The sequence below is a fragment of the Cydia amplana genome, chromosome 12 (genome assembly GCF_948474715.1).
Source record: "Cydia amplana chromosome 12, ilCydAmpl1.1, whole genome shotgun sequence".
In the NCBI taxonomy this organism is placed as follows: Eukaryota; Metazoa; Arthropoda; class Insecta; order Lepidoptera; family Tortricidae; genus Cydia; species Cydia amplana.
In genome coordinates this window covers 17,513,350-17,532,358 of record NC_086080.1, presented here as the reverse complement: position 1 = coordinate 17,532,358, position 19,009 = coordinate 17,513,350, and the positions used below count along the sequence as shown (strand labels likewise).

Here is a 19,009-nt window from a genome sequence, read left to right as displayed (position 1 = left end):
CTCATTCTGTGGCGACTGGCGGGAGCATGCAGAAATCCGTGACGAGGGGCGAAAGACGGGGGAGGCCTTTGCCCGGCGGGGGGACAAAATATAGGCTAAAAAAAAGTAATGCGGTGTAGTAGACTAGACCATAGAGAAATAAAGACAAGAGTGCTCACTCCATACATCAGTTCAGACTATTAATTTCAGTGTCTACATCTAGCATCGAGTAGCGGAACTATCAGTACTGCTACTTGACAATAGATGTAGCACCGACCGGAAAGTCTTATCTCAACAGCATAATACTTTCCGGTCGGTGCTACATCTATTGTCAAGTAGCAGTACTGATAGTTCCGCTACTCGATGCTAGATGCTAATAGTCTTTTTGTTACTAAAACTGATGTATGGAGTGAGCACTCTATGTATTTTTTTCTCTATGACTAGACTAGAGTTTCTACGTGTACTGACCTTGGGCCAGTGCGGCGCCTGTACGGCGAGCGTGTGTCGCAGCAGGTCCTGCGCAGGCGCAGCGGGCGCGCGCGCCAGCTCGGACGCGGCGGGCGGCGCCACGCGGTCGCCGAGCAGCGCGCGCACGCACTCCTGCGCGCAGTCGCACATGGCGGGCAGGTCGTAGCCGCCCTCGAGCGACAACACCACCTGGACACGGACACTACACCAATAAGACACGTCTTAATAGCAACGCCCTTCAATAGATGACGTACGATGATACAGAGAACTTACTAATAGTCGTAAAATGATTGTCATAGAGAAAAAAATACATAGAGTGCTCACTCCATACATCAGTTCAGACTATTAATTTCAGTGTCTACATCTAGCATCGAGTAGCGGAACTATCAGTACTGCTACTTGACAATAGATGTAGCACCGACCGGAAAGTCTTATCTCAACAGCATAAGACTTTCCGGTCGGTGGCGACATCTATTGTCAAGTAGCAGTACTGATAGTTCCGCTATTCGATGCTAGATGCTAATAGTCTTTTTGGTACTAAAACTGATGTATGGAGTGAGCACTCTCTGTATTTTTACTCTATGCTACTGTACTCTGATATTTAATGGAACTTAAGAATCCACTTTTTGTTTAGGTAATAAGACTTATATTGTGTACCATACCTATAGTTTATAATTAAGTGAATAAGTAATAAATAATTAATATTGTCCTTTGCCGCCTGAAACACAGGGAATCCTAGTTCAGGCATTTGTAAATCACTTGTCTTTATAAATTATTAGTCTTTAAGAGCAACCACTGTACCATACTTTTCTCAATAAAATTATTTGTATTTATTTGTATTTGTACTACGCTGTACAGTTGGCTGCAAGATCACAACATTGATCGCCACCCAGCCAAAAGACATCCGCGCCGAGATACACAAACTTCGTCATATAAATCTGTAGTACCACGATCCCGACTATCGAGTCGTTCGGCCCGGGAACCGGGGATCGGATACCGGTATTTTTTGTATGGGAACGGAAACGGTATTTTTTCGTTGTTTGCTAATTACTTCATTTCTAATTGAGCAATCTAATAATACGAAGTCATAACCTAAAACACAACTGAGTCCTACATTTCAGGTATAAAAGAATTCGAAAAATATGGTTATTTCTAAGTTTTTGCAAAAAACCGGTTCCGATCCCTACCGGGAACGAAATCATAAAATACCCGATAGTCGGATTTCCGGCCATGAATGTGTTAAGGATGGTCTTGCGCTGTCGGTGTAAGGATGGTCCACCCGTCCGATATCATTGCTTCTCCCTCTCTCGTTAAGCAAAATGTGAGACGCAAATACACGTTGAACCAAAATATTGGACAGATGGAATACCATCCTAAGCGCAGCTCAGACAGATCATCACAAAACAATTGTAAATAGAACAAAATGTTTTAAAATCGTGTTATGTAGTGTTTTTTAATTGTGACGTTCCACGGAAAAATTTACCTTGTGACGGTGGACGTTTACGTCACGTAGCACCACATTAGTATTACAACGTCGTTAATAATAACCTAAGTGCCAACTACCATAAGGTACCTTTACCCGTGGAACGTCACAATTTATTTCTAAATTATATTCGTTTCCGCAAGCTCCACCTGCCTTTAAGTTACGACTTTTTCTATAACCGTAATTGTTTTTGCGATAACCTGTCCCAACTATAATTATAAGGCCCACTTGCACCATTCCACTAACCCGGGGTTAAGAGGTTAAACCGTTAACCTAGTGTCAGATTATATTGGTAACCATGGTAACTCCAGGTTTAACCGGTTAACCCCGGGTTAGTGAAATGGTGCAAGAGGCCCTAAGTGGGCATGGCTACGGATTTGGATATTAAACAAGACCCCCAACAGTTTATATTGGACGTACCTTGCCGTTGGCGAGCTGCATGAGGTCCTGCGTCATGTTGGCGAAGCACGCGGCGCTGACCGTGTACCCGCCGAGCGGCTAACCCGCACGACACCAGCACCAGCTCGGGGACGTACCTTGCCGTTGGCGAGCTGCATGAGGTCCTGCGTCATGTTGGCGAAGCACGCGGCGCTGACCGTGTACCCGCCGAGCGGCTAACCCGCACGACACCAGCACCAGCTCGGGGACGTACCTTGCCGTTGGCGAGCTGCATGAGGTCCTGCGTCATGTTGGCGAAGCACGCGGCGCTGACCGTGTACCCGCCGAGCGGCTAACCCGCACGACACCAGCACCAGCTCGGGGACGTACCTTGCCGTTGGCGAGCTGCATGAGGTCCTGCGTCATGTTGGCGAAGCACGCGGCGCTGACCGTGTACCCGCCGAGCGGCTAACCCGCACGACACCAGCACCAGCTCGGGGACGTACCTTGCCGTTGGCGAGCTGCATGAGGTCCTGCGTCATGTTGGCGAAGCACGCGGCGCTGACCGTGTACCCGCCGAGCGGCTAACCCGCACGACACCAGCACCAGCTCGGGGACGTACCTTGCCGTTGGCGAGCTGCATGAGGTCCTGCGTCATGTTGGCGAAGCACGCGGCGCTGACCGTGTACCCGCCGAGCGGCTAACCCGCACGACACCAGCACCAGCTCGGGGACGTACCTTGCCGTTGGCGAGCTGCATGAGGTCCTGCGTCATGTTGGCGAAGCACGCGGCGCTGACCGTGTACCCGCCGAGCGGCTAACCCGCACGACACCAGCACCAGCTCGGGGACGTACCTTGCCGTTGGCGAGCTGCATGAGGTCCTGCGTCATGTTGGCGAAGCACGCGGCGCTGACCGTGTACCCGCCGAGCGGCTAACCCGCACGACACCAGCACCAGCTCGGGGACGTACCTTGCCGTTGGCGAGCTGCATGAGGTCCTGCGTCATGTTGGCGAAGCACGCGGCGCTGACCGTGTACCCGCCGAGCGGCTAACCCGCACGACACCAGCACCAGCTCGGGGACGTACCTTGCCGTTGGCGAGCTGCATGAGGTCCTGCGTCATGTTGGCGAAGCACGCGGCGCTGACCGTGTACCCGCCGAGCGGCTAACCCGCACGACACCAGCACCAGCTCGGGGACGTACCTTGCCGTTGGCGAGCTGCATGAGGTCCTGCGTCATGTTGGCGAAGCACGCGGCGCTGACCGTGTACCCGCCGAGCGGCTAACCCGCACGACACCAGCACCAGCTCGGGGACGTACCTTGCCGTTGGCGAGCTGCATGAGGTCCTGCGTCATGTTGGCGAAGCACGCGGCGCTGACCGTGTACCCGCCGAGCGGCGCGGGGTGGCCGGCCGCGGCGTCGAACCCGCACGACACCAGCACCAGCTCGGGGTCGTACTCCTGTACCGGTGAGAACACGATTACAGATACACCATCACGATATAACTAAAGATGGGTTTTCCTAGGATAGCGGTGCCGTCATATAGCGGCCGTCTCCATACAAATACTACGACATCCATATTTAGCCGTATTATTTAGTATGGAGCCGGCCGCTATATGACGGCACCGCTATCCTAGGAAAACCGATCTTTAGCGATAAACTAGCATGTTGACGTCAACTAAAACTTGATAACGATATTTTTTTACTTGTCGCTTGGCGCCTGTGCCCGGGAAGAATTTCCCGCCGTCGTACCGATGAATAAACTTTGAGATCCACAAGTGATCCACAAAATATCTTTGATTCTCAAGTGTATCCACATAATATCTTAGATCCTCAAATGTATCCACATAATATCTTTGATCCTCAAATATATCCACATAATATCTTTGATCCTCAAATGTATCCACATAATATCTTTGATCCTCAAATGTATCCACATAATATCTTTGATCCTCAAATGTATCCACATAATATCTTTGATCCTCAAATGTATCCACATAATATCTTTGATCCTCAAATGTATCCACATAATATCTTTGATCCTCAAGTGTATCCACAGAATATCTTTGATCCTCAAATGTATCCACATAATATCTTTGATCCTCAAGTGTATCCACAGAATATCTTTGATCCTCTAAGGTATCCACAGAATATCTTTGATAAACCAAAAATCTCAAGGGTAACTAACCTGAATCTTAATTCTCAAATATTACCAGCGAAAGCTTAAGTCCTCGTGCCGGTGGATGCTGATGTACGGGTCCTCGTAGAGCATTATTAGAGTCAGACAGATGAGCTACCTCGAACTAGGCTTACCTTGGCAATGGGCATGACGATGGACCGGAACGCGGCCAGGTACTCCGCATCCCCGAGCGGCGGGCTGAGGCCGGAGGCCCACGCGATGTTGACGTTGAAGCCGAGGCCGGGGCCGGCGCCGCACTCGGAGGCCGCGCCGGTGCCCGGGAAGAAGTTCCCGTCGTCGTGCCGGTGGATGCTGATGTACAGCACGTGCGGGTCCTCGTAGAAGATCTGCTGCGTGCCGTTGCCGTGGTGCACGTCCTGAGGAATTAGTAGTTAAAAAAAAAATTAAAATTTCTTTATTTAAGACAAGAATGGTCCATACATTTGTTAGTTATACCATAGAGAAAAAATACATAGAGTGCTCACTCCATACATCAGTTTTAGTACCAAAAAGACTATTAGCATCGAGTAGCGGAACTATCAGTACTGCTACTTGACAATAGATGTCGCCACCGACCGGAAAGTCTTATGCTGTTGAGATAAGACTTTCCGGTCGGTGCTACATCTATTGTCAAGTAGCAGTACTGATAGTTCCGCTACTCGATGCTAGATGTAGACACTGAAATTAATAGTCTGAACTGATGTATGGAGTGAGCACTCTATGTATTTTTTTCTCTATGGTTATACTTATAGCTTATGATTTAAGCATGTTAGTAACAATGGGTAACCTAATAAAATATTTAATAATTTATAACAAAAAGTGACTTTGTCCGCTGACCCATTGCCCACAACAGAGGACAATCTAGCTTATTATCTATCATGTTTAGAATAGTAGTAGTAATCACTTTATTGTACACAACACAGGTTTACATGTTTACAGAAATAAAGGCACAAAGGCGAACTTATCCCTGTAAGGGATCTCTTCCAGCTAACCTTCGAGTAGATGAGGGGAGAATTCAAATTAGATAGACAAACTTACGGAATGTACAGTAACACTTTAAAAGTAAACTAACCAAAATGTCCAAAAGTAAATAAAATACATAATTCACATGTATGGTGAAGAAGATATTTAGAATTAAGCTTAAAATAAATTTTAAAGTGGAAAAATTACTGTTTTGGGTGAGACTTGAACTCACGGCCTCTGGATCGATACTCCAGCGCACTGCCATCTGAGCCACCAAGACCTCATCCATAGCCAGCAAATCTTTCCATCATATGGGTCAAGAGGACCCGAGCGACATCTACCGTAAGAGCGTTACACTTCTTGAACGGCTACCGGAGTTCCAAGTCATATTGGAAATTCGCCAGTTACGATGTGCTACCCATATTAACTTAAATTTTTAACAAGCAGAAACGTCTTAAGGCAAGCACAGAGCAAGTTTTCTTTTAAAATCAAATTACGTAAACACCTCACTAACTCTCTTAAAAATAAATGATCCGCATGTTACTTGTATACTTGGGTACATAATATAATATATTTATTTATATATATATCTATGCATGTTTGTAGGTATATATGTAATTTTATATTGCTGTTATTGTTATATGTGTAAGTGTATAATTAGAATATTGTTTAGAATACTTAACTTGATTTGTGTTTCATATTTCTTCTCTTTGTCTACAATCCTGCCCTAAGTATAAGTTTTCTGTTTGACCCATTGGTTGACTGGTAGAGAATGCCTTAAGGCATTAAGTCCGCCATTTGTACAAATTTTATCGTGCAATAAAGTTTAAATAAATAAATAAACGTCTGCGGACGATGCTGATCTGCTGATTTTAAATGAAGTTTAAAACGACTACAATAGGGATGTTGACATGAATCGCGAATATATAATATGTTATGTTTTTACCATAGCAGGGAATATTAGAACGCGGAAAATCATATTTTGCAAGTGTAAATATGCGTAATAAATTAATTAAAAATAATCAAAAGTATTTAAAATAATGCCCAGTATCACGTGACTGCAAACGCCAATCGGAGCGCGTGACGTAATCACAGTGGAACCACCAAAGACAAGTCATAAAACCTGCCTACTTAAGCACTGATTTAAACTTTCACGATTTTTACACATTATTAAATTATACAACGGGACTTAATCGCGTATCTAAGTTTTAAGATTTACCTCCGACGTAAATCCGAGGTAAATCTTAAAACTTAGATACGCGATTAAGTCCCGTTGTATAATTTAATAATGCCTACTTAAGCGTCTACAGATTATCGTACCGAAACGCGATCTTGGGGCGGTGCGGCGCACGAATCGATAGTGTGTAAGGTGGTGCGTTAAGGACGCAGCTATAAGTTAGAGCGAGAAAGTAGGTCGCTGTCCGATGCGGTAGTGTGTTAAGGCTTTAAAAAACAATTGTCAGTTGCCATATAAAGAATTTAAAAAAATTACTGACAGCAGTTTGTTTAAAACGCCGTTACGTCATCAAGGTCACGTGACAGTTTGGAGCATTTAGGCGCGAAATTTAAACACGAAACTTATTATACATGTTTTTTTATTCAAAATTAATGAATATATCTTTTTAATATTTTTTCTGTAATTATTACGTGTCTATCTACAAAATGAAACCAGTTCCAAAAAATTGTCAACATCCCTATTCTTTAGAGCTGGTGGAAACGAAAGGAGTTATTTATTTACCCAGTCGACGATGAGTATCCTCTGCAACCGCAGCCGCTGGTGCAGTATCCGCGCGGCCACGGCCACCGAGTTGAAGAAACAGAAGCCCATCGCCTGGTTGGGCTCCGCGTGGTGCCCCGGGGGCCTCACCACCGCGAATCTGTACACACAACACACAATACTAAACAAGGCATTCTTTAAATATGTATTACTGGTGCCATCAAAAATCCTTTAGGTCATATAGTAATTGGCAAGCTCAGAAACAAACATGCGTGATGATTAAGGGGCCCACTAATTACCAGTCCGCCGGACGATATCAGCCTGTCAGTTGTTCGGAGCTGTCACCTTTTGCGTTTAACTGACAGGCTGATAACGTCCGGCGGACTGGTAATCTGTGGCATCAAGCTGAAAGTGATGAGAGTAACTAAAGGGCGCGGTATGCATCTCGTACCAACTATATGTAGTTGAAGTTTAGAAACAGCTTTTCGGAAAGGAGTCTCCAAAATGTTGACCCGAAAAGCCCGGCTAGGTTATCACTTTATCAGTTCTTGTAAATTATTTTTGCGGACCGGATTGTACGGTCTTTGGTCTGTCGCATCTTGAGGAGATCGTGGCGAGAGGTCCGGGATTGGACGCACGTCGTGACGGAGCGTCGAGCGGAGAGAAGCTTTCATTCCAGTCTAATTCGTTCGTGCGACTTGCAGTCCGCGGCCTAAAGGTGAGGTTGTGATAGCAGCTATAGTTTGTAGCTTTCTAATAGACCCCGAAGGCTAATCCTATTGTCTATTGTTAAGAAAAACCGCTCGTGCCACGTGCCACAACCACCTGCATAAAAAATCGGTACTTCGGTTACCGAGTGCCGGCAAGTCGAACGCTACAGAACCAGTCTAAAATGTGTCATCGAGATGCGTAACAAAGGCGCGTTATCGGAGAGCGCACCTACACTGGTTTTTTGAGCGTCGGACTAGCCCGCGCTCAGGTGCCAAATAGAATAATTAGGACCCTTTTTTGCAGGTAAGTAGCACGTGCGGTTTTACTGAACAATAGACAATAGGATTAGCCTTCGGGGTCTATTAGAAAGATACAAACTATACCAGGCGTCTCGGGGCTTCGCCAGGGGGGTGTCACTCCGCAGTTTAGGTACATTTGGCCGGCGCGCCCATCGGACAGGCGTATAGCAGTGGGCTGCCGCTCGGCGCGCACGATAGTCGTGTCACGCGGCGCTCGCGCAAAATTGAAAATACACAACGGCTTCGAAACTTACTCCGCGAGAATCAGACATGTTATTTTCGGATAAAACATGTATGTTTACATAATCAACGTTTGTAATTCCTACATATTTATCTTAAAAACAATAAATTCAGTATTCAGTATTCATTTAATCATTGCTTTGTGTGTACAAAAAGGTCTTATGAATATTATATTATGTTACAACACAACCCTGTAAGGGCACCGCAATAAAATTACAAACTAATCAACTACTTAACCTAATAACACTGTTTAAATATACATATTTACATGTAATGGCCGGGCGTAGATAGGGCGGCAGAGAGCATGAACCTATAATATTACGGACAGAGTTTCGCTTACAACAGAACTGTGATTCCAACATCCACCAGTTTCTAAGTATTTACGCGTGGGCGTAAATCAGTGGGCATAGGTATAAAAACTTGTCAAGCGATAACCCCGTGCCGACACTCACAGCTCGGTCATAAAACTGCGGCGCGCAAAGGAGATTCACGGTTCGTGCGCGGTTATAAGTTTCAATTTTGCTCGCAGGCGGCGATATAGGTGTAATTTTATACCTAAACCTGACTTTTGTGAAGGGGTGAATTTTCTGTACGGTAGTACTATTAGTTATTCTGTGGGCACTGACCCGTTCCGGAGCTCCCCCCGGGCCGTGCGGGCGGCGAGGTCGAGCACGGCGCCGGCGGCCATGCGCGCGGCGGCGGCCGTGTGCGTGTCGGCCCACGCGGTGTCCGAGTCCACGCCGAGGCCGCCGCACGCGAGCCGCACGAGCTGGCGCGGCCCCGCGGCCCCGGCGCGCCGCCCGCCGAACTGCGCCACGTGCGCCTCCGAGTGCACCGCCTGCAGCTCCTCCAGGGACGCCTGCACAACGTGCACCGAGAGGGTTCAATGTGTACCACATACGAGTATAATGAGAACGTTTGTTTTTTGAGGTTGTAAAAAAGTTGCGGTTCGCCTCAGAGCGCGCCGTTGCAATAACGACTGAGTGTTTGCCTTAAATTTTTTTAGAGGCTGTAAAGCTTTGGATTCCTCCGAAAACGGTGCCGTCATATTACGGCCGTAATATAGCGGTGAATGACGTCACTAGAACGTTGTCTATGTAAACGAGATGGCGCGGTTTCCTAGACTGCGTTGATTGTCAACGTAACGTAATAAACCGGTGCCGTCATTTGGATGACGGCCGCCATGACCTTGTCGATAGTTTCGTGAACGTTTTATTAGATAGCGGTGACGCCATTTTGAATAAATGACACGAGATTTGAATAAATGATTCCGTACTACGATTATTTTCCTCTTCTGATGATATTTCATCCTCCAAGTAAATTATAGATGGTCAAGCAAATCTTGTCAGTAGAAAAAGACGCGTAATTCAAATTTTCTATGGCACGTTATCCCTTCGCGCCTACATTTTTCAAATTTGCCGCTTTGACCTTGGTGGCTGACGGTGTGTTATGACGCCGTGGTACTTTCCACATGTCGCCACCGTAAAGACGGCCGTCTTTTGCGGCCGCTATATGACGGCCGGCATATGATGGCACCGTTTTCGGAGGAATCCAAAGCTTAACGAACGAAGATGCAGCGCGTGTGAGCCGACTACAGTATGCCGTACCTTGCGCGGCCTGGTGCGCTCGGTGCGCGCCAGCAGCCCCGTCTCGCACAGGCGCGCCCACACGGACTGCAGGCGCCCGCCGTGCTCGGGGTGCTGCGGCGCGTGCGCGCCACACGCACACCTGTACACACAAAAAACATTAAACAATTCCATTCTAAATAAAAGTATGAAATTTTGTAGGTACGTAAGTTTTTTTGGGACATTGAAAAACTTTGGCTAAATGATGCAATTGACAACAATTTTTAGCGCGGTTTAATTTAACCGGATGAAATTAAAGGGAAAACACACTAGATTATGAGTTAGCGTCAGCAGCTAGCTGAGAACCTTCGCAGAGCTCGATGCAAACGGCGCTGCGACGTCTAGTGTCTTTAGACGCCGTCAGGTCGATGACTTCTCCTGCCTCGCTCGGCACCCACTGCGGCGAGCTGAGCGCGCGCGCTAGAGGCGCCGCCGCCACGGCCGCGCGCCGCGCCGTCAGGTCGATGACCCCGCCTGCCTCACTAGGACCCCTGCACTCACCCGTGCTTGAGCATGAGCGCGTCGTAGGCGAGGCCGGTGGCGGGCGCCCGGGCGCCGACGAGCGGCGAGCTGAGCGTGCGCGCTAGAGGCGCCGCCGCCACGGCCGCGCGCCGCGCCGTCAGGTCGATGACCCCGCCTGCCTCACTAGGACCCCTGCACTCACCCGTGCTTGAGCATGAGCGCGTCGTAGGCGAGGCCGGTGGCGGGCGCCCGGGCGCCGACGAGCGGCGAGCTGAGCGTGCGCGCTAGAGGCGCCGCCGCCACGGCCGCGCGCCGCGCCGTCAGGTCGATGACCCCGCCTGCCTCACTAGGACCCCTGCACTCACCCGTGCTTGAGCATGAGCGCGTCGTAGGCGAGGCCGGTGGCGGGCGCCCGGGCGCCGACGAGCGGCGAGCTGAGCGCGCGCGCTAGAGGCGCCGCCGCCACGGCCGCGCGCCGCGCCGTCAGGTCGATCACCTCCCCCTCCTCCTCGCGCAGCGCCGCCGCCGCCGCGTCGTGTGCGCGCGTCAGCACCTGCGACACAACATTACCATTCATCGACACGCTCCCACGACATATAAGCAGTTGTAGGGCCAGTTGCACCGACCACAGTTAACAGACTGATCGACGTCAAGTTATCGAAGTTGTAGAGGCGGGCCGACGCACCGAAGTGCAAATCTAGTGAATGCAAATTTCACGCGAACAATAGGCTAGATGACTAATATTTTTTTATGGTATCAATCGATCGGGTTTGTTTTTAGGATCAAATGTCTATATGGGACCCATTGCATTAAAGTAACACAAAAGTCAGAAATTGTAGTCAAAGTCTGACAGTCGCACTTCACTCGCGAAACGCCCTATACAAAACGGCCAGGGGCCGTGACGTCATCGCCCATCTTGTAGTATGGACAAAACAAGAAAATTGCGTTTTTGTCGGTGAAATATTGCGTTTATGTATATAGTTGCTATACAATATTTTTTTGGATGAAATGTAAGGAATCGAATGGTATCCTTACTTTTATCGTTTTTGAAAGTTAAAAAAAACTTAAATTTTGAAACTTTCAAGTCCTGTAATTTTGTAATTTTTCAATATTTTATTTTAATATCCACATTATTGTGATAAATTGCTCGTTCGCTATCTATTCTACTAGATTTTGTTCGCTCGCCTTTTCACAAATAGCTCGCAAAAAGCACGGTGCATTCACTAGATCTAGACGTCTGAATCAGTGTCGAAACGAGAAGTTATTTCTATTAAAAAAACGCTAGAGAAAAAAAGACAAAAAGTCGTGAAATTTGTAGAAAAAACCCTACAGGCGAACTATGTATAATTATAAGTTATTATAGTAGTGTGCGAGAGGCTCGACACCTGCGTTAAACGACGTCGGCACAAAATAGATACAGTACAGAAGTCAATCACATGTATGTACTTCTCTTTTCATACCTACGCTCGGCGGTCGCTCTAGGGTTGTCAACTATGATTTATGCACAAAAAACTATCGTGGTAGTGGCACTCTTATCTAGTGCCGGGGCGGGGTGCATAGGTACCTACCTAACTGTTCTGTTTAACGTTAAAACGAACCATCGAAATACAAGCAGATACTTACTTCTCTGAAACCACTGGTAGCTTAAAAAACGACAATTCATCGTTTTATGTTGAATTCAAACGACCGTCCACTGAACAGTTATAATAACTTTTTTTTGTTTCTCCATTATTGCACAAAAAAGTTGACAGACGCGTGTCTCAAGCGGATGGCACTCGCGCTCGCACTGGTCCCAACCGGTCCGAGATATCGTGTCCGTGAGCAGTGTCTATGTGTGCGTCGCTCGAGCGCACTTTGTATGTAGATTGATTTCTGTACTGTATCTATTTTGTGACGTCGGTCACTAACCGTCTTCCGTATCTGGTCGCGCAGGTAGGTGTGCGAGTGCTGCAGCGCGGGGTCGCCGAGCGGCAGCGGCGCGCTGTGCGTGCGGCCGAGCGGGCGCGCGGGCGGCCGCGTGTGCGCCCCCCCCGCCCCCCCCACCCCCGCCGGCGCCACGTACGGCTCCGCCTCGCACACGGGCGGCAGGGATACCGACACCATCACCTGGGGAACACTTACATCACTTACAAAAGCTTCTGAAAACATGTCTGTATAAATAAAACTTCGCGATATTCGGAGAGCGGTATTCTTATTTTAAAATGTCGATCAAGTTTGTTTAGTCAATATTTTACACGGTCCCGCGCTTAAGCTTTGGATTCCTCATATATCGTCATATAGCGGCCGCAAAAGACGGCCGTCTTTACGGTGACGACATGTGGAAAGTACCACGGCGTCATAACACACCGTCAGCCACCAAAGTCAAAGCGGCAAATTTGAAAAATGTAGGCGCGAAGGGATAACGTCCCATAGAACATTTGAATTTCGCGCCTTTTTCTACTGACAAGATTTGCTTGACCATCTATAATTTACTCGGAGGATGAAATATCACCAAAAGAGGAAAATAATCGTAGTACGGAATAATTTATTCAAATCTCGTGTCATTTATTCAAAATGGCGTCACCGCTATCTAATAAAACGTTCACGAAACTATCGACACCGTCATGACGGCCGTCTTCCAAATGACAGCACCGCTTTTTTACGTTACGTTGACAATCAATGCCGTCTAGGAAACCGCGCCATCTTGTTTACATAGACAACGTTCTAGTGACGTCATTCAACGCTATATAGCGGCCGTCATATTACGGCACCGTTTTCGAAGGAATCCAAAGCTTTAGTGCTCGGTGACGTGATGCACTAGGTACGAGTCTAGTCAAAATCAAAACACCGCTATAAAAGTGATCGTATCCTACCGACTGCGCCAAATGACATTGCCGATAAAAATGTTTGTAACTCCTGTCGAGTGCTAGGTTCTTCCTCGCATTGCAATATGCACCTAAACAGCGTAGTAATAGAGCTCGAGTTTACCTGCGGGACGGGAGCGGGCGCGGGCCTGCCGAGTGATATATTCGGCATGGAAGGTGAAGAGAACAGAAGCTCTGGTCGCGTGCTCGGTTCCTCTTCCTCGCGGATTGGCGCGGCCGTGCACGCGCCGGTAGGTGAGCCACGCGGCGAACTGCCGTCGCAATCTGTACCCAAAGAATGTGGCCTTAGAGTTCAAGTTTCATTGAGATCTAACAGCAAAACTGAGAGTAGTTTTTAACGCGCGGTAAATATAAGTTACAATATACAAGCTATTTCCTGTAGTAAGCTAAGTAAGTTTGCCAGAGTATATTTAGTATATCACGCTACAAATAACAAAATCGTTTACAAGTAAATCATTTACATATTTTTAAGAAATTTGACCCCTTTACACGAACAAAAAGAAGAAGTGAATCATAAGTTGAGTTTATGGTAAAATATAATCTTTATTTACAATGTTATTGTTCAAATTACACAGTTACACACGCATACAACACGTATTAGTATCGTGTCAAACAAAACTATATATAGTGCTGTTAATAATAAACATATAAAAGATTATCTTATCTATTTCTAGCTGCAATATTATTATAGCAGTAAACAACTTACGTACTGTCCTGCAGTTTAAACATTTTAAACGGTAGAGCTTGGGAAATAAGGACTATTTTAAAAGGAATGTCTCTAGCTAACCTAAAAATATAGGATATTAGGTATGGAGAGTTATTAAGGGGACTGATTTTTTCTTTTCTTTTCATTGTTCAAAGCGTTACGCTACTTACTATACCGGTGTTGAAACGGAAAAATTATATAGCAATATAATAAAAGTCTGATATGGCCTGGTCGATACGGCAAAACTTAGATATAACATTTAAAATGGGAAAGACGAAGGGAAGGGTACTAATGATGTTTGAAACTATTAACTACACGCGATTCAAACTGAATAAGGCTGGCAGAATGAAATAAAATGATCTGAAATGCAGGAAACAGTTAAGAGCAGTACTCACTGCGATGCTTGGGCTGCGTTTTGAGCGTACGCCGCGCTAGCGGGGAGCGGGGACGCTCGGCGCTCGATGACGCGCGCCTTCAGGTAGTACGGCACGTTGGGCCCGATATTGTCACTTACTACTACTACAAATGATTGTGAGGGGATTGTAAAGGTCTACTCACTGCGGTGCTTGGGCCGCGTCTTGAGCGGACGCCGCGCGAGCGGGGAGGCGCGACGCTCGATGACGCGCGCCTTCAGCCGCACCTTCAGCATGTTGGGCTCGGACGCTGTTAGTACACACCATGCTCAATGCAATGCTCACACTGGTTAATGCTATGCTACAAGATACCAGCAGAGAGTAGAGAGCCGTATAATTATATAAATATGGAGAAAAGTTACGTTTCTTTCGATTTACAACATGATTAAACGTGATTACAGTGCTGTGACTGTTACTTCAGTTACTGGACTTTGGTTTTTTTTATAAGGTTTATACATTTTTACAACTCTTTACTCTCTTCTTCCTCGCGTTGTCCCGGCATTTTGCCACGGCTCATGGGAGGAGCCTGGGGTCCGCTTGGCAACTAATCCCAGTAATTGGCGTGGGCACTAGTTTTTACGAAAGCGAGTGCCATCTGACCTTCCAACCCAGAGGGTAAACTAGGCCCGTATTGGGATTAGTCCGGTTTCCTCACGATGTTTTCCTTCACCGAAAAGCGACTGGTAAATATCAAATGATACAATTTACAACTCTTTACTCTCTGGCCACAATATGTCTTAGTCCTTAAAATAATAAAAACATATTTTTTGTAAACAAGTTAATTAAAAAAAAATCTTATGTTTTTGGCAATTTAAGGGCTAAAACAAGTACACAACATCTTACTTGTATTCCAAAATAGTTTGTGATTAGTAGACACATAAAATATCTACACATGAATTTAGTTTCTTGTCAGATCAGAAGCTCATGTTAACAAATTCCAAGTGATTTGATAAACGGGGCAGGGGCCTTACCATGATGTCTTATTGCGATTCCGTTTAGGACCTAAACTGAATTGCTAAGGGACGGAGTTATGCGACTTAATAGCTCCGTCCTTTAGCAATTCAGTTTAGGTCCTAAACAGAATCGCAATAAGACATCATGGTACGGCCCCAGATCTTTAGTAGCGTGAGCATTGACTTGTTAATTAGTCAAAACAGCTTTACTAATGTATTACAATCATCTCAATTTTATAGTTTTTTAATTCCAGATTTAGATTAGTAAGTACTTCACACACGAAATCGAATGCGTATTAATATTAAACACCTACATAAGAACATCTAACGGACGCTTACCACAAGTAATTTCGTACATGGACCTCTTTCTCCCTCGCACAGTGTCACTGACCGCCGGCATCACAGGCGGGACAGCAATATATTTACGCGCGTGCGATAGAGATAGGAACAAGCGGGTTATTCGTGCTAAGCGTCCGTTCTTTAACAATAACTTAATGCTTTTCAAACTTTCAGTCGCTTCACTCCAGAGTATGAATAGGTATATATTTACTAACACACTGAGTAATGAAAACACGTCATTTTGTAGGGAAATGTATATACCTTTTATTGCACTTAAGTGTATTTTACGCCACTCTCTCATATATCTCTCATAAGCGAAATAATGTGTGCGCATTTTTATCATTTCTTGGGCGAATTCTGGGAGATACTTATGGCGTTATTCCTAAACGTCTGCTAACTCAATCAGTTGATGATCGTCGTTTGTCCCTATCTGTCGTTATGCCATAGAGAGGGACAAACGACGATCATCAGCATGTATAACGCCGTTATTTCTTATTTATCGTATGGCGGTTACACATTTGTTAAAACAAGACGGGAGACAGCGACTGACAGTGTGAAAAGCAAGTGAAACATTAACTTGAACAACTGACCAGTCTTCCTTAGCGGGAAGTCGTTGGGTGATGGCTGCGGGGCGGCGTTCAGAGCCAGCGGCAGCGGGGGCGCCGCCAGCCTGTACGGGTGCGTGGCCGCCGCGCTCGCTGACGTGATAGACTCGCCTGATGACGACTTTACGATACCCCTACAAGCACAATAAAGGCTCATCAAGACGATGCGAGAACTCGCATGCGAGTTTCATTACATTGCGGGTTTTGATCGGTCGGTTGAATTGGACGTAACCAACAGTCCGCAATGTAATTAAAATCGCATGCGAGTTCGCGCGCCGTCTAAATCAGCCCTAAGGATTCAATATCTCGATGTTCAAAGGCCACACTTTGTCGCTTACCAAACCTGTAGCCGCCCAGAGGCCCATAAAAAGGTCACCCGTTCCAATTAATTTTGAATCTTTAATTTGACAAATCAAAATTGCATTTGTCATGGCAGGTTTTGATTCGTGGGCGGTTAGAGGATAAGGACGAGATTTGCTTGTATCTTTATACGAATAACCTGTCAAAGCGTCCTTATGGCAAGCGACAGAGTGGGCTTTTTTGCTTGGAAACAATACAGATAAAGACGTGTGAGCTACTGTTGAGCAGCTTTGATAGGTGATTCAGGCTAGAATTCGCATATAACATATAATCGATTAAAATTCTGTATAAGAAACTGGTAGGTATCAACATCCTGTTTCAAATGAGGTGCAAAAAATGGCAAACATTTGGCTATAATTTACCACATAACTTAATATTTTAAACAAAGTTTGTATTTCTAAACCAACACACATTTCAATTAAAAATAAATGAGAAATATAGAAAGGTTGGCACAACATGTTAGAGCTATCTTACCAATTTCTGTACGGGGACCCAGGAACAGTGCCGTTGGCGTTCGCCGCGGCTTGCTTCTTCTTTAAGAACTCCTGAAAACAAAACATTACATTAAACAAAACAAGTACTATTCACCAAAAAGTGTCCTTAACAGCAGACTTAAGAATTTTTGAAAATTCGATTTCTCAATTGGGTTAGAGTATTGGCTCCTAAGTGCCACTTGCACCATTCCACTAACCCGGCGTTAACCGGTTAAACCTGGAGTTACCATGGTTACCAGTACAATTTGACATTGGGTTAACGGTTTAACCGCTTAACCCCGGGTTAGTGGGATGGTGCAAGTGGCCTTAAGGCGACAATGGGAGTTGAAATCCGTCTCATGTCATCGTTTTTACATTTTTACACACTTTTCTTTAGCTTCACCGCGTATATTCCTTGTATATATATATGTGCTTCAAATCTATTAACTTAAATTTGAACCACTTCCCGGTGTCTGATTAAGCTGAAATTTGGCATACTTTACATCCGATGACAATGCAATAATATACTAATATGGAGCTCATCTGATGATGTAGTCAGAAGATAGCCAAAGTAACCCTTCAATGGTTAAACATAAACACATTGAGTTTAGGCTCAAAGGATCTCGAGAAGCACTTGATAGACATGCAAAGGAGAGATAGTACAGTCGGCGATAAAGTGTGTATCAAAACATATTTTTGACGGTCACTTGTTTTTGACTTGATTCTAGGGGCGGTAGTGTAGTGCCGTGTGGTGGCCGGCTTTAGAATAGCGCCAACCCTCACATGGGATAAGGGTGTCGTACGAGGCGACTAAGTCCGCAAACGAAGCAAAAAGCTGTTTCGTTACAGGGGAGATGGACCTCTTAGCATTGGCTTGCAATCCATCTAGGAGAAGGATACTCCAAAATTAAATCCCGGAATGGAGTTACCGTAAGGCGCGAGTAGGGTCCAACCTGATATAAGCGGCAGATTCCTGCAGCCGACCTGCCTCGACACGTAATGGCTCGCCTTTCCTGTGGGTTAAGACAGTGAAGCCGAGAGGGTAATGCAGGTGCTGGGCATCCCTGCGTTTCCTTAATTCCGTCCCAGGCAGTGTTAAGTCCGGAGAGGTCATTGTCTCTCCGATTTGCACCATAAATCGTCTGCAATAGACGCAAAGGCCAATGAGTGTATTCAACTCACCTGAAGCTTCTGCTTGACTTGCGAGGACGCGTTAGCGCTGTGCTCATGCTTGTCCCTCTTCCGCAGCAGCTCCACCCTGTCCCTCTCGTGCCTCTCCCTCGCCTCCCTGGCCTCCCTCGCCTCCCTCGCCTCCCTCGCCTCCCGCAGCGCCGCCTCCTCCATCTGCTTCTGCTGCTCCCACAGCTGAAACCAAACAGGCTATCAAGCCCTAGTTACACGTCTTCTGATCTTAAAGTAACATGTTGCAGACCATTAAAGATGGATCAATGGCTTCAACCGGGCTTAATATGAAGAAATGTATTGGTCCATCTTTAATAGGTCTAAAAAAATACATCGCTAAGTACATATTATGTAAAAACAGTAACACTTCTTAACTGTCCATCGGTGGACCTCATGCCTTTTGTAATAAAGTTTACGAATGTCAGTTAACAGTAAGAGCGATGGTACTGCTTAAAACGCTACTTAAAATTAAAGTTTTCAATCAATGGCGTTTGAAATGAAAACGTAAATTAAAATTATAATTAATATAAATCAAATTCAGACCGAAATTCATCAAAAGTTATATAAATTAATGTTAGTAAATTAATGATAAAGACTAGAAGACAAATATT

At 46.0% G+C, this 19,009-nt stretch overlaps 1 protein-coding gene across 9 annotated transcripts in view; it reads right to left on the bottom strand.

Annotated features, from left to right (window-relative positions):
• LOC134653140 (histone deacetylase 4) overlaps positions 1-19,009 on the bottom strand; it is a 121,312-nt gene that overhangs the window by 2,240 nt on the left and 100,063 nt on the right. For 6 of the 9 annotated variants that reach the window (XM_063508450.1, XM_063508454.1, XM_063508451.1 and 3 more), the window contains 13 exons: positions 18,399-18,596; positions 17,218-17,288; positions 16,369-16,517; positions 14,632-14,736; positions 13,471-13,631; positions 12,412-12,609; positions 10,869-11,056; positions 10,024-10,144; positions 9,043-9,275; positions 7,188-7,326; positions 4,621-4,863; positions 3,627-3,767; positions 448-636 (listed from right to left, as the gene is read on the bottom strand). In XM_063508450.1, the coding sequence (XP_063364520.1) occupies positions 448-636; positions 3,627-3,767; positions 4,621-4,863; positions 7,188-7,326; positions 9,043-9,275; positions 10,024-10,144; positions 10,869-11,056; positions 12,412-12,609; positions 13,471-13,631; positions 14,632-14,736; positions 16,369-16,517; positions 17,218-17,288; positions 18,399-18,596 (2,136 nt within the window). The remainder of the gene's footprint in view (positions 1-447; positions 637-3,626; positions 3,768-4,620; positions 4,864-7,187; positions 7,327-9,042; positions 9,276-10,023; positions 10,145-10,868; positions 11,057-12,411; positions 12,610-13,470; positions 13,632-14,631; positions 14,737-16,368; positions 16,518-17,217; positions 17,289-18,398; positions 18,597-19,009) is intronic. The other 3 variants (XM_063508452.1, XM_063508456.1, XM_063508459.1) reach the window with 2 other exon arrangements.